This window comes from Parasteatoda tepidariorum, chromosome X1 (genome assembly GCF_043381705.1).
Source record: "Parasteatoda tepidariorum isolate YZ-2023 chromosome X1, CAS_Ptep_4.0, whole genome shotgun sequence".
Lineage (NCBI taxonomy): Eukaryota > Metazoa > Arthropoda > Arachnida > Araneae > Theridiidae > Parasteatoda > Parasteatoda tepidariorum.
The window spans coordinates 40,636,515-40,653,413 of NC_092214.1; the positions used below are offsets into that span (position 1 = coordinate 40,636,515).

The 16,899-nt window shown below is 26.5% G+C and overlaps 1 protein-coding gene across 5 annotated transcripts in view; it reads right to left on the reverse strand.

The window, feature by feature from the left end:
- LOC107439178 (MFS-type transporter SLC18B1) overlaps window positions 1-16,899 on the reverse strand; it is a 44,501-nt gene extending 27,602 nt beyond the window's left edge. The window contains exons 1-2 of one of the 5 annotated variants that reach the window (XM_016051672.3): window positions 16,751-16,899; window positions 5,582-5,836 (exon numbers count right to left, since the gene is read on the reverse strand). In XM_016051672.3, coding sequence (XP_015907158.1) covers window positions 5,582-5,836; window positions 16,751-16,765 — 270 coding nt within the window. In that variant the 5' untranslated portion in view covers window positions 16,766-16,899. Of the gene's footprint in view, window positions 1-5,581; window positions 5,837-6,426; window positions 6,583-9,618; window positions 9,787-13,947; window positions 14,125-16,750 lie in introns of those variants that run through there. The other 4 variants (XM_016051673.3, XM_016051674.3, XM_016051670.3 and 1 more) reach the window with 4 other exon arrangements.

Sequence of the window (16,899 nt, forward strand, 5' to 3'; positions counted from 1 at the left end):
TAAATATGTAGTTATAATTATTACGTAAATTATGATGATATGAAACTGGGTAAACATTTAGGGATGTATTTTTAAAAAAAAAATTTTATTGTGATCATCAATGACATGATTGTGAACATGAAAATTATAATATGCAAACAAATTAAGTTCATCAAATTGTAGAATTTTGCAATTAGAAAAACAATTTGTAATAAAAGCGAAAAAAGTGAAAACAATGAAATAAACCGATGTCGTAGTTTTAATTTGCATGTTTAAAATGAATAACAAAATATTTTTTTAATAACTATTTATTATTTATTAACTGTCGCTAATACGCAGAATTTTATAGTTAAAAACACATTTTGTAATAAAAAGTTCGATGACTAAGAAATAAACAGATGCATATTTTTTTTTGCATGTTTTAAATAAAAATTGGCTTTCTATATATTTTAAATAAATCCTGAAATGAATATTTATTTGTTTAAAATAAATAAATAAAGTATATTTTTTGCTTATTGTTGTAAATAGGATTTTTAAGTGTATAACACGAAGCAGTTTTGGAATTTTTATTGAAATCTCTAATTAAATTAAAGAAATAAAGTACATGCGAAACATTTAGGGGTGCATTTTAGAGAAGTTTTTGTTTGTGACTGTCAATACAAAAGCAGAAAATGAATAATCAAATAAGTAATTCAAATTGTCACTAATGCATAAAATTTTTTAGTAAAAAACGTATTTAGTAATAAAAAATTTTTGAAACTAAGAAATTAATTAATGCATGCTCTTCATTTGCATTTTTTAAATAATAAACTGAAAGTCATAAATTACGAGAAATAATACGACTCATTACACTTTTTAAATTATTTTATAATATTAAAATGTTCAACCTGAAAATTTAAATGTTTCATAACAATTTATTAAAGCAATTTTGGTTAAACTATAAATTTACTAACTGAAAACGTGAATACAAAGATAGTTTTGGAGGAAATTTTAATTAATTAAATTCTTGTCTAATATGCAGGATCTAAACTACCCGAAAAGAAAAATGAAAAAAATCATTTGTAAAATTCTTGACAGTTAGAAATATCTTAGCCTTGTTGAGATATAAGGCGCTTCGTGAAATGTAATATGTATTTTTAGAATCCTTATCAAAAAATCGGGTATAGACTTAGAGAGTCGAAAATTAATATTTGATCGGGGGGAAAAAGTGCTATCGAAATCTAACAAATAGTCACAGTGCAGGAATGCGCATGTAATAAACAACAAGATAGGTTGGCAGGATACAGAGGAAATGATAGATGATTTTTAGAAACACGTCCAAGTTTCACCTCCAATTAATTAAGAAAATTTTGTCAACGAAGAGTTTTAATGTGAACCTAAGTTTCTAAATTTTTTTAAAATTGTTTTTTACGAATTAAAGCAGCTTGTAGAAATAAAAATTTAAAATTTATTGACAATGATTTACAAACATACTTATTCAAATATTTATTTATTTATTCAAAATTGCTTTGTGATTAAAATAAAAATAACTATTTTTAAGATATGAATCAGTATTATAATGCAGGTAAGTATTTATTAAATTATATTTGAGTAATTTTGAATTATGAGATCTATGAAATAAAAACCACTATTTATTTATGGAAAATAATCCGATCTGTCTGTATTGAAATATAATTCATGCAGCTCTAGTTTACATATATGCCCTTGTTTTACTAAACAATCGAAATTTATCTATAAAACTAAAATTATTCATAAAAATGAAATTTCATTTTCTCGTAAAACTCAATGTCAATCGGAAGTCGGCAATAAGGAAGTCTGCATCTGAAGGAAATGGTAATGATTACAATGAAATACTTAAACAAAAAGTGATCTTTCTTTTCCTCTCCGCACGTTGAACCGCGCGAACCTCCCTGAATAATTTTTGTTCTAATGATCGGATTTTCACGAATTATGACTCAATTTTAATGGTTCAAGGGGTTGACCTTTAATATGTTAAATAATTTGTGCAGACAATATTTTAAGTTACGAATTCAAACAAAACAACACAAATATATACTTTCTCTGAATAAAATTTTTTTTTTTAAACGGATTAGGATTTCTTGCTCTTAAAATGTAGGAGGTAGCTGCAATCTGAGAAATATGGTGCAAATATTTTGGTCTTGAGAGCGGTTCAAAGTTTGGACCCCTTAATGTTGATTTTACTTTTTGCATATTTCGCTATATCTCGAGAACTTTTTAAGCAAATTGGAAAATTTTTACACGCAATTATAAAATTCGTTTTTCCAAAGATAATTTTTGGCAATAATAATTTTTAATAATTATTTATTACCTTTTATCATCTTATTTATTAATTGTAGACAAAATTTTGAATGGCAAGGCATACAGGTTTTTGCATTGTTTTAAAGCATGTAGTTTTGAATGGCAAAATGCTAAATTTGAGCGAAATTGGTCGAATAGTTCCTGAGAAATCGAATTTCGTAAATATACGACTTTTTAAAATTCAATTTACCAGGTTCTATTCCCCTGGTTTCGCTCAAATTTCATATTTTACTACTTAAAACTGTGTACTTTAAAATAAAATAAACAATTGTATTCAAAATTTTCAAAATTTTCGACTATTATTAAATAAAATAATAAGCTATAATAAATAATTATTAAAATTATTTTTTGCATGGAATATTCCTTGAGTAAACGAATTTTATAATTATGTGCAAAAAGTTTTCAATTCTCATAAAATGTTCTTGAGATATAGCGAAACATGTGCAAAAATAAAATTCCAAACTTTGAACCGCTCCTCTGACTAAAATGTTGGGACCATATTTCCCAGATTGTGTCTAAGGGTAAGAAACCCAAATCCGTTGAAAAAAAGTATGTTTATTCAAAAAAAGTACAGTTTTGAGTCTGATATTGTGACTTTAATTATCGTCTGCACAAATTAATTACCGTATTTTAGGTTACCCCGTGAACCGTATTAAATTTGACTTGTAATTCATGAAAATCCGATCATTAGATCAAAAGATCCAATACAATAGATAGTTCGTTTTTTTTTTTTTTTTTTTTTTTTTTTTTTTTTTTTTTTTTTTTTTTTTTTTTTTTTTTTTTTTTTTTTTTTTTTTTTTTTTTTTGCAAACTGAACATTAAAATTCTTAGAGTACTAAGATTGGATCAATTTAAGCTTAGTGGATATTTTGTTTTAGATTATCATTATTATTATTATTTCCTTCAAAAAGATGTAAACTGAAACCATTTCTCTTTCATTATTTCGTCTACTTAGTAGTTAGTTTCAATCACTTTATTTTGTCTCTATTTGTGCCTAGAATTTTGTTGGAAGCTCGGTTTCTATTTTTAAAAAGAAAAGAAAATAGTAGCACTGGTGCTTCTTAATTAGAATTTATTTTACAGAAGCAAAATAGTTCTGTCTACCATAATATATTAATATTAAGAATATTTAAATTTGTATCTGAAGTCAAAGTACAGCGCTTTTTTAAAGCTAATGAAACACTATATTTACCACCAACATTATTTGAATGAAATTATTCATTAAAAAGTATTCAATACAAGATTCATAAAATTTCATCTACTTCTTGATCTGTTTAACTTATTATGGACTTCAGAAAACTATATTGCGTGCACTAAGAAAAAAAAAGTGTGGTCAAGACTTCCAGAATGTAGAAAAATTTACCGTGTTTCTGTAACCGTGTTTTTGTAAAATTTACCGTGTTACCGAAACACCAATAATTCTCACCAAAGCACTTTGGTAATGATTTTGATAAAATCAACACAATGATTTTGTAATAACAAGTGATAAAATTTTGTAATTTTATCATGAACATGGCATGAAAACCATTTATTAGGTTAAGTTTACTTTTCAGTTTCGTATTTTTTATTAAATGGATAGTAATAAGAACCATAATTTTGAAAACCAGAATTCCCGGTAAACTGTTATCATATGAACGAAAAAATTATCAAACGAATTATTTAAATACCGTATATTTTGGTTTTTAATACCAGAAATATGTTGCTTTTTTTTATCGGAAATGCTATTACTATATAGTGAGGAAATTTTACCAGTGTTTTTTTCTTCATGAGTGTTTTTTCTCTTTGCACATGGAACTCATTTTTAGTTTCAAAATTATTTAGAAAATCGGTTTCTGAACTTTTTAAATAAGATTGGACCCTATTGGAGAGAGTGATTAATTGTTTCTTTAATAAAAGAAAGAAAGAAAATCTATTCACAGTAAAGTTCAGTGAATAAAGTTAAATAGCTCTTCATTTGGTGATAAATAGTCATACATATACACGTAATTATTATTAATAAATAAATTCTAAGGAATCTCTAAAATTCCTCATAATGCGAACAATTCATTTAATTTGAAAAATACATTATATTTCTATGAGGCATATTTGAATTTACATAACAATAATGCTACACACATTTCTTTACATAATGCTTAATGTATGTGTAGATCAGATAATTCTTTATCGATGGAATAAAAATAGAAAATGTATACAGAAGACATAGATACTTATAAAATCTATTTTTGATATGACCAACATATTTATTGCTCAATAATAAAATCTGCTATTAATATAAAATCGTAAAAATAATAATTTTTGTATGGAAATGATGAAAGTACGTTAATTTTGCAAATTATTTTATGAATTGTCATTTTGCTTGAAATCCTTGCTTGCGAAACCATGAAATGGCTGCGTGTTTAAGAATTTAAAAATAAGTTAATAGTCACAAAATATGACGGATGAAGTAGTTGAATATTGTGAAAGAAGTGTTGAAACTCTTATTTAAAATGTATTTTTAAATACAAAAAAAATGGTATATAATAATTTAATTTTCTTTAATACTATTATCTTTAATACTATTCATACTATTATTTGCGAACAGAATCAATTAAAAATTACTAAATTATTGATGCGTTTTATGTTGAAGCATAAACATAAAGAAAACTTTTTTTCTAAAAAACCTGCTTACTATACATTTTTCTCTTTCTCAAATAAACATTAAATTAAAACCCCTATTAAACAAATTTTTTCAATAGATATGTATGAAGGGTACTCATTATGAAACACCCAAAGGAAATGCAAAGGTTTTCATAATTTGCATATAAAACAATGCCCAATAGCTCATAAACTATTGCTATGCAAATTGAAACTTTTACTCATAGTGATGAAAAAATCAACGAACTAAATTTTAGCTAATTCCGCCAATATTTTTGTACTGCATATATGTTTTTTTTTCTTGTGTAAAATTTCCAATTTTCATTGATGCTTATCATCTTAAAAATTTTCAACTCCCAACGTTTCTGACCAATGAGCTTTTTATTTAAACAACAAAAATTACAACATGTCTAATTTTCAAATATTTCATGAAAATAGTATAGGATCTATTGCCTTTTTGAACATTTAGCAGGAAGAGTAAAATTGAAATTGAGACGACAGCAATCATTGAAAATTTTATCATTTATGAAAGAAAGAATCCCGGTAGTAGAATAGGAAAAACAAAAATGGAAAAAAATAATAAAAAACTTAGTTACAGTTTCATGCGAATAAGAACATCACACAGTTTATTATACAGTTAAATGCTTACCTCTGATGGGAAGAAAGGAGCTTGTAAAGATACACAAGCACCAGCACAAAAGTTTCCAAAAGCTAAAGTTATCAAAGTTAACCACTGAATTGATGTATATTTTGTTTTTTTAGGTTTTAAATCATCTGATTTTTCACACTTCACTAGACTGGGATCGGGAACACTTCCATAGAAAGCATGAGCTTTCTTTATTGATTCTTGAGATTCTTTTGTCATCTTAATTTTGTCATGAAATTCCTCAGTAGATTTTAAAACCTGGAACGAAATAAAATTCTTGCAATATTTTGTATATAACTATCTGAAATCATTAAAAAAACTGATAAATCTCGAATATTACTTTTAATAAAAAGCTATTGGTTTAGATAACGAAGCATTAAAATATTTTTTTCAGCATAAATGATGCACAATTTTTAGCCACATTGTTGAAATAATAATGCGTTATAGATGAATTGTTTAAAATGATTGTTCAGAAAAATTTAAACCATATTTTATAAAATCTCAAACAACTTATTATATCTTAGACTTCCAAAAATTAAAACATTTTTTGCCCAAAAATTTGTTAAAAAATGTATCTTAACAAAAGTTTATTTAAAACTGAAAAAAAAAATTCCTTTTTATTGCATTATTTATTTTTTTTAAGTTTCATTTATTTATTTATTTTGACAAAAAATATTAGGACAGACTGAAAATTTCGTATTTTAATAGAATATAGAAAATAAATTATAAAATTAATGGAAAAAATAAAAGCGTAATTAATTAGCAATAAAAATTATAGGAAAAATCAAAATTATGAAAAGTGATCAGAACTTAATTATAATTTTAAAATTTAAGTCATTAAAATTTACCTTGGGAAGATTAAGTAACTTCATTTTAATTAAATTGATAAACAACGCTTAAACCTACACGAAAACGCTTAAAACTTATCAACGCTTAACCAACTTCTAATAGCAATACAAATGTTGAAATAAAAAAAATCGACTTCTTGGTTTGCAAAATTTTTTAGAAATGTAGTATTCATTTGTTTATTTAATGCTTAAGAAAATTTTATCTATTATAAGAGGGAAAGGAATGAACTAGAATTTTAAGAAATGCTTGATAGAAAGAGGCGCAAACAACTTTCTTATTGTTTCTTGAAAAATTTCTTATCTCAAATGAAATTATAAGTATGCCCTATTGTTTTTAAGTCTAGGTTCAAGTTATTGTGAATAAAACTTTTCTTACTGCACTCTTAAAATTGATAAGATGTAGCTGAAGTTTTTGTTCTCCATTTACGTGTTTGATAACATTAAAGGTTCATATGCGACGCGTAATGAAAAAGAAAATAACAAAACGCAAAAAATAGTCTATTACAACATTACGCACTTGAAATATCTTATTCCCTTTAAAATATATTTTTAAATAAATGTTTTCAACCTATAAAAATTATATAACAGTTAGATAGTTGCAAATGTCCAGTACACAATGCAAAATTAGCTATCTTTAATACTTTAATGGATTCAGTACTTTATTGATCATTATAAAATCTTAACCAGTATAATCGTAATTAATATTTGAAAACGATAAACGTGATTTATGCCGATTATAATACAGATAATTCCTGAAGGAATAATGAAAAAGAAAATAATGCGTCTTAAATGATAATATATTTTTTGACATCAATACGCACTTGAAATACCATACTAGTTTAAAGCAATTGTTTAAACAAATATTTTGACAATTTTAGAACCTATAAAATGTTTATTATAGTTTGTGATTACAGATATAGTTTATGATTGCAGATATCTAGTGCGCAAGGTTAAGTTAGTTAGTTAATTTTGATGTTTTTATGAATACACCACGTAATTCATGATAGCAGAGCGCTTCATTCATCACGGAATCATAATTAGCAGAATCTTTCATTATTTTTATACACAGTCATAAAAAAAAAACTTTTATTTCAATGAGCTATGTTTCAATAAGCTTTGTTGAGCTGTTTTCAGAGAAATGTCACCAAGTGTTATATAAAATTTTGATATTGAACAAATTTTTTTTCCATAGATTTTATGGCTCTAAGTTGGTTGAAATATGGTATTTATTTTGAGTTTCTTTATATGTGGTTTCAAACATAACAGAGAGAAAAAGATTTCACTGAAGTTTTGGTAACGGATTTGGAAAACACATGCATCTTTCGTCAATGGACGTTAAATTGAAATCCTATGTCAGCCAAGGCTTTAATTTTATAGTTTTTTCCCTGCTTTTTTTCCAATTTGTGTTGATTCTCTGATTAAATTCGGGGAACCGGAAATGCAGACTAAATTAGTCTGATAAGAATTTATAATCCTTTTCTTATTTTGCCAGTAAAAAATTTAAAATCGAGGTAAACTCGGTTGGAGCAAGAGGTTTAATGCAATATCTTGTTTTTTTTTTACTAATGAAATTAATAATGCGTTTGATCTTTAAAGATATCAAACAATGTCATTCAACGGCAGCCGATAAGAAACGATAATTTGTTGCTAAAGTCTTAAGTTTGTGCTAAACCAGTTTTCATCAGAATCATTCGGAGTTATAATAGATGAGATATGCGTTTCAAAATCGAGATATAATGGGAATTATCCAGATAGTTCTCGAAACGCTGCGTGAAATTTTATTTTCATTTCGAGCAGATTATTGTTCAAACAAAGGATCTGATCATTGCCATAAATTGTATACTAATGTGAATCCATACTATACAGATATGATATATTTCCTTATCTTGAAAAACTTTTAGAGAAAAAATCCTTATTATTTAATCCTTTTATTTCCTTATATGTAAGAAACTTTTTAAATGATCAAAAAATTTAAGAAAGAAAAATCCGTTAGAAAAAAATACAGCAAAAAAGTTAAAATTGGAGAATAATATTAAATTGCTAGGCAAAATATTGCAAGCATATCATTTTTCCAAAAAAATTTTGTTTACCATTCATTTAAACAGGTAATCTTTTGAGCGACATAATCGCATTCCTTTTCACTTTGAAATTGGGACATCACGATTGCTGAAATCTTTATTTTTCTTATTTTATTTATTTATTTATTTATTATATGTTGTAGGCAGCTTTAAAATGCTTTTTCTTTTGGATAAATAAGTTACAAATGATTCAACTAGTCTCAAAATAAATAACTTACACGTATCCAGCTCATCAAAATCAATAAAAAAAAAGATTTTTTTTTTGCTTAACATAAAGATTTTGTTACCCTTGGTGTTATTTCCTTGTCAGAGGCAGTTTTAATCTTTCTAGATTCAAACCTTAAATTTGCTAAGTAATCAGTGAGGACGAAAATTTAAAATAAAAATACAAATTGTTTAGAACTGGAAAAATAATTGAATGTTTGAAGCCCTTAATGTTATTCCTACTTTTTACGTATTTCGCCATATTTCTGAAACTAACTGAGCAAATCACAAAATTTCTGCACCTATTTATAATGTTTGTTTAACCAAAAACAATTTCAAACTAAAAATAATTTTGAAGAATTATTTACCATTGCGCTGAGTTGAGATAAAGGATTGATTCCTTTCTTAAAACATCGTTTCACTTGTAATGCTCAGTTTTTCTCAAAGGATCAATCTCAGACAGTCAATAGCGAAACATTTTTGACAAATTTTGTGTTCGTTTTTGTCTATTTTTGAGGTGAAAAGATGTCCAAGCCGTTACTCGCTCCAGAACTAGAACTAGAACTCGCTCCTAACCACTTCGATACCACTCATATTTTACATTTCTTTTTAACATTCCAACTTCTTTGGAATATCTTAGCACATTTAAACAAAACATAATGATATAACGTGTTGTCTAAAATCTATAATGCGGCAAAAAAACGTTAAATACATCCTCATATTTCTCACTCTGGAAATATGAAGTAACAATAACCTATTTAAAATTTGCGGTTACCTCTAAAGTTTCATTGGAACATTTTACTTTAAATAAATTTCAAAAAATGGCTAATAATAATTTAAATCTATTTGACAACCATAATTCGCTTTACATTATAGACTAAAATTAATAAAAATATTTTAAATGTCTTACACTATTGTAGTACTCCATCATAGATGCTTTCATCTAGAACAAAAGTCCAAACTGATTGAAGATACGCAAATCGTAATACAGCTGCTTGTATTCCTCCACTTTTAAAATATTTTATTGAGAATATTATTGGTTTTTTATTTGCAGTAAATTTTACATTTTCAGATTTATCTTTCGCACTTGCACGCGCATTCAAAACAAAATGTCACTAATGCTGCAAATTAAACCTGGCCAGAACAATGAGTTCACACAAAATTTTTAATGTGTCTACCTCAAGCAGTATAAATAGAACAAGCTGGAGCAACTTTAAATATTAAATTAATTGCCGTCACCGAGTTGAAATTACATAGGTAGTGGTTTTATTAATACACGTGCTCCTGTTTAAATTATACGTAAAAGTAAGCAGGTATAAAGCGTTATTTTATCAAAACAAAAATAACAACGATTATAACAAAAATAATATAATTAAATAATAACAAGTAAAAAAAAAAAATTATGATTTTCGCTTAAAAAAATTTGCAAAGGGCACTGAAAAAACGTTTGCTCAAAATTACTAGAATATGGTAAATTTTACCGTGTGTCTGGCTCATCCACTGGACACCAAAAAACTCTGTAATTCTTACCGAAGCGCTTTGGTAATGATTTTGATTAAATTAACAATAAAATGAATTTTTGTAATACGTGCTAAAGTTCAATAAACATTTTAAAATTTGGTAATTTTATCATGATATCTTAAAACATGGCAAAAAATCACTTATTTAGTTAAATTTACTTTTTAGTTTTGTACTTTTTAATAAATGTGTGGTAATAAGAACTATAATTTTGAAAACCAGAATTTCCCGTAAATGATTACCATTTGAACGGAAAATTACTAAATGAATGGTTTAAATACCATATATTTTGGTTTTATTAACAAGAATTATGTTCTTTTTTTTTCTTTTTTTTTACCAGAATTGCCATTACCTTATAGTACTGTCATTACACCAGAATTTGTTTCTCCGTGTGTATAAACATCACTTTTAAATAAGTATACAACTTTTAAAGTATAAATCAGTTTTTAAGTTTTAAACGAAAAAAGGTTTAAACAGTATTTCGCAGAAGTAAAAGACTTGAAGTTCTAAACAAAAGGTTTTTAAATGTTTTAACTTTTTATGCTTTTAATGATGAAAGGCGCATAACGTATTATATGTTTGCTCAACTATAAAATTTTTCATTTAGCGTAATTGAAATTTTAATAAATGCATAGAAAATATTTCTTCCACAAACAAATTAGGAAAAATGAATTTCACAGATAAATTTTTTAAAAATTTCATATTATTCATATATTTAATACAAAATTAAATTCTTTAGGAAATGTATTTTTATGAAACTGCAACAAATGAAGCTTTTAATTTCCTAATTTCTACTTTATAGTCATAGTGAAAAATGAAATTGATTTCATTATTTAGTAAAATATTATTCATTTAACAAATTATAAAACATAGCTTAAGATAAGATTAGATTTTAAAAGCAAATTTTATTCAAAAATATGATTTTTGATTACATTTTTGGAAACCACGAGGGAAAAAAATCTTTTGTCACTGGCCGGAATTTCTCCATTTAATGAAAAATTTTGACTTCGAAATTTCTGCTAGTAATAGCGTTATTAAGTTTCTTTTTATTGCAAAATCTTAATTTTCCGCTGCCTTATCATATTATGAATGCGTAGAAAATTATCTGTTTCTGTTACTCAGTTCCTGCAATTTTAACTTTTTATAATCATTCGAAATATCTGTTTTTCATCATATTTAGCTCTGTATTTTTAATTCCTCATCAAAAATACATTGTTTCTAATAATATATTTCTGTTTTGATAGTAAAAGTTTTAGAAAAATTTTTAAAAAAAATAGAGATATAGAAAACTCTTCTGCTACTTTTTTTTCTCGACTGAAACTTAAGGAATGAAACGAAAACGAAAAAATTCCAATAAAAATTTGCAGAAGGAATAGATGTATGGATAAATATTTTTCCAGTCTTAATCGTACTTTTAAACTGGCTTGCTGGTAGTTGATCGAAAATAATTTAGGTTTATTTGCTTAAACTTACCTTGCAGATAAAAGTGCTTTTGATCAAAAAAATAAAAATAAAAAATAACTAGAAAATATATTTGACCGAGAAAAAAAAAGTACGTTTAAAACTACCTGAAAACGGTAAAATTTTCCTTTGCTTCTAGTTCTGTGTGTTCTTGTTCTATGTGAACACCTAAAATCACAGTAATTTTTACCGAAGCGCTTTGATAATGATTGTGGTAAAATATAGAGTAAAATATGGCTTTATAATTTGTGATAAAATTTGAAAATGGTTGTAAAATTTGGTAAACGAGGTCAAATTTTTTAATTTTTTCATGTAGCGTCAGATCATGGCATGAAAACCATTTATTCGGTTAAATTTACTTTTCAGTTTTGCTTTTTCTACTTAATACGTGCTAATAAGAACTATAATTTTGAAAACCAGAATTTCTGGTAAAACGTTACCATATAAACGAAAAAATTATCAAATAAATGCTTTAAATACCATGCATTTTAGTTTCATCACTAGAACTATATTTTTTTTTTTAACCAGGAATGTATTTTAATAGGAATGTATTTTATAGAATTTTTTTCTCCGAGTTCCCTACTTGAATTAACTGAATTTGGAATTCTATTCTCTAGAATTCGTTAACTGGGAGTGAAGGATATTGATAAGGTCCACTTAATATTCTTTTTAATATTATTTCTCATGAAAAATAAACAACGTAATTAACTGAACCCATGTGATTATATGCAATTGTCGTTTACCAATAGTATTTATCCAAGAACCTTGGAAACCCGACAATTAAACTAAGTGCCAATTCATCAACCAAACATTTGATTGAAATGAGGCAAACACAGAACATTTCAACCATTTTGCTCGCAAATTATTTGTAGCCTATAGTTTTTTAGACTTTCATTCCAAAATAAGTTTGAAGCGCTTCATATTATCACAAAATTCTATTCAAAATGTAGTTTTTTTTTCCTCATTTAATTTTTTTATACTATTTATTATTCTTTAAAGAATGCTTTTAAAGGTATTTTTACTCCCAGAAAATGCTACTTTTCATTTTAGGGGGTTATTAGGAGAGGTTTTATTACTGTAGTAAGAATTCGTTTTAAAGGGCTCGCTGCTTTGTTTGAGTTGGAAACCACTGCTCTAAATGCTACTTATCCAATTATTTTAGCCTATCTAATCACGTTTAGAATTAGTACTTAGAATTTCCTAGAACTTGACGCTTTTGTCCGCATAGATAAAAGAATTCTGAGAACCTTACCAAACCTTTCAAACAATAGTTCCTAAGGGATCTATGAAACTATGAACTATAAAATTGCATTATTTACTATACACTTTTGATAAATATTGAAAGTTTTTGTCTCATTATTTTTAACATAAGGGAAGTTTTTAAAAAACAAGTACTTTCAGTTTTAAGTTTTTTTCACAAAGAGTGTATAATGTAATACTGAAACAGCTATTACATAACACTTTTTTAAGTTAACCAAAATAACTAAATGTATTTCTACATTTTTTAATTTAGCGTTTAATTGTTAATCAACCAAGGAAAATATTTCTGAAAAAGAATTATCTTTATGATGAAATGTACGAAAAAAGTATGAATGACTTACTTACCTAAAAGTGTGCAATTTGGTAATGTTATAAGCTTTGCACAGAAAAATTACATTTTACTTTTTCAAAAATTCTATTCAAAATATGCTATAACTTTATGAAAAATTTTATTGACTTAATACAGTAGGATTCTGAAGAATATATACTGCATAATATAAACCGCGTAATGAGAGTGAATAAAATGCTTGAATATAAAAAATAGTATTTGAAATATTACGACCCCCTTAAATGTATAGGGAAGTTTAAAGTTAATACACATTTTAAAAGCAAATAGTATAATTTGCTTATAAATACAAATATAATGAACTATTAGTAAATAATCTTTCAGAGACTTGGGTACGGATTTGTGACATATATTGAAATTTAATCGTTCAAAATGCATAATCGTGAATTGAAACTTATATTATCTCCGTCAAATATTTAACTGTCAAGTATTTAATGTATAGCAAAAGTTTAAAAAAAGACAGTGCTTGTTTAGATACATGTTTTAGATCTAGAATTATAATATGTTTGGAATAATAATATGCATAATATAAAAATAATAAAATCTAGAACTTAATTCGAGTAGTGTAAACTAAAGTTAGTAAGATTTATAAAGAATTTTGTCTCAAATTATTAGTAAGACATAGCATATTTATTAAATAATGAAAATAATTACCTTACTTCTTACTGTGTGTTATACTTTTAACTTTCCGAAAATTATCTTGTTTTTATGTGTTAAAACTTATCCAGCAATCGCCCCCAAACTAAGGAGATTAAAAACAGTCGACCAATTGCCGCTCTTTATTATTTTAACTTAAGTCTATTTTTACTAGCATCTCAAGTAATCGTGAAAATATCTAATCAGTTTTAAAACATTTACTCAAATTAACTTATTATCTTATTTACTTCGTGAATTTTGAGACAAAGCCTTATGATTTAGATCATTTAAAAATAGACAATTCAGCAAAGTCCAAATGAAGAAAAAAAGCGGCAAAATTACGCTACAAAAATCAAAATATTTATCAAACTTTAACCTTGATAAGCTTGAAAGAATAGTAAAGAAAAGACAATATCGCTCAATTCTTATTACTAGTCACGTGTTGCCTTTTGTTCAATCAGATCGATCTCCATGTGTTTGCTTATTTATGGAAGTATAAATGAGAGTAAAACGGCTTAAAATTAATTGAGTAAGCTCACACGTTGAATCCGAATCACGTTGATTTTTTTCCATTTAACTAAAAGGCTCTGGTTCCTTCTGATTAACCGATCGCCGTAACTTAAGCTCTTTTCATATCATTTCGTGATTTGAGCTCCTTTTTTTGTCACTTCATCTTTGTCTTATGTTTTACTTTCACTTTAATTTACTTTACACTCAAGGATGTGTATCCTGAATTATAGAACTTTAACTACTTTTCAGTTTATCTTAGTCTTATTTAATCTTTCTTATCTTAGCTCTTGTACTTAAAAATATTTTATACTTTAAAATATTTTGCTCTTTAAATATAAATGTAAAGGAGGCTCTTCCCCTGTTCGTTATTGCTCGCCAGTCCATGGAACTGATTAAAAAGTTCTTCTCAGATTGCTTCTCTCGCTTATTTCGACTCAACGGACATCAGTGTTACGGAGTACCAATAGAGAGGCAAAAAAAAAAAAAAAAAATTCAAATATTGGAATGGGTTGATATTCGACTCTCACGCTCAAATTTAAACTTTGCAATTTGAATATCGTTACAAAATTGCAGCTTATAATGTTCTCATACGTAGTTTTAATTTGAGATTTTAATCGATTTCATAATATTTTATTTTATAACCCCTGTTGAACAACCGACACAATTCTGAGTTTACGACTATCACTGTTCAACTCCATAACCGTGTAATTTTTAACCAACCCAGAAGATAAGGGCTAAAAAATCCAAATATTGGAGTGGATCGGTATTCGTCTTTTGCTCGATTCATGCTAATAATAACGACTCTTGCTTATAATTAACTCCTGGATCAAGCACTGGGACAAACTAGAATTCGTGGAGGACTCTTTGGTGGAAGTAACTCGCATTTGTGTTTCACAAAGAGGAAAACCAAGAAGAATTATCGCTTTTAAGGGGATTCTAACCCATGATTCGTCAACCACAGGGAATATGAGGGTCACCTCATTGAGAGACGAACGCTCTATCCCCTGAACTACCACGGCTCGTTTTCATAATACATGATAAAACAGGCAATAATTTAATTTTGGTTACAAGGAAAAAAATATGCTAAAAGATAGTTGAGAATGTTAACGAAATAAATTCCTCGGAAAAAAAACAGACATGTGGTTAACACCAGATCTTTGAAAAGAAAAACGCTTGATCAAAAAGTTTGTAATTTCTCTATAATAATTTACATAAATATTATTATCGAGTGCCGCGCAATTAAAATAGTTTTAATTTTTTTTTATAAAAATAGGCTATAATGTCATGCTACTTTCCAAAAAAATGGGAAAAAATATGGATAAGGGAAGAATGATTAAAAATGATTTTCAATAATACATTAAATGTCCTTTCTCTTGAAGAACAAAAAATGACTTAATATTTGTTATTTACTCTAGAAAAATTTTAACTTTATCTGTTATTCTCTTTAATCAAAGGGTATTTTATAATAATCAAATATTATTTTCAAACAAGATCTAACTAAAAATATATTCTAAAAGAGGGACATGATGCATGTATTCATGGAAAAATACTCTAAGCTCATAAACTTAAATATATGAAATAACAATATTATCCAAAGTAACCTCATATGTTTTAAGTTTACTTTGACAAAAGAATAACTGGATGAAGTCACACCGATATTGCAGGTCTTTAATCACATATTTCATCACATTTTTTAAAATTATTTTTTCGTTTCTTAAGAAATGGCACTCAAACAACCTACTTTTCGTCACATTTTTCTTCCTAATCTGACATTTAGCTTCTAATTAGGTCATACTCATACTTGATTCAGAATTATCTAGTTATAAGGATCCGATTATATAAAAAATTTTATGATCCCCGTGTGCTTAGTATACTTTAAAAAAAATTTTTAAGCCTGCCATTTGTTTTTGCATACCTTCAATTCACGTGTAAATGCCCATTTCCGTAACTACTAGCTCGCCAATAAGTTCCACAAACTTAATGCGTTTCATCTGTTCAGAAATGTTACATATATTCAGTATTTATCTAGTTATAAGGATCAGTATATCTGACATCATTTTATAATCATCGTAGTTTTAATATGCTTAATAATAAAATTTTAAACTTACCATTTGCTTTTGCATATTTTCAATTCACTTGATAATGCCCATTTCCATAACTAATAGCTCACAAGTTCTACAAACTTAAGCGCTATCTGTTCAGAAATGCTACATATATTCAGTAATTATCCAGTTATAAGGATTAGTATATCTGCCATTATTTTATAATCACCGTAGCTTTAATATGATTAATAATAAAATTTTTAACTTACCATTAGTTTTTGCATACTTTCAATTCACGTGTAAATGCCCATTTCCATAACTAATAACTCACCAAGTTCTACAAACTTATACGCTATCTGTTCAGAAATGCTACATATTTGCACTGCATAAAAACTAACATTTCTTAAGCAGATTAGCT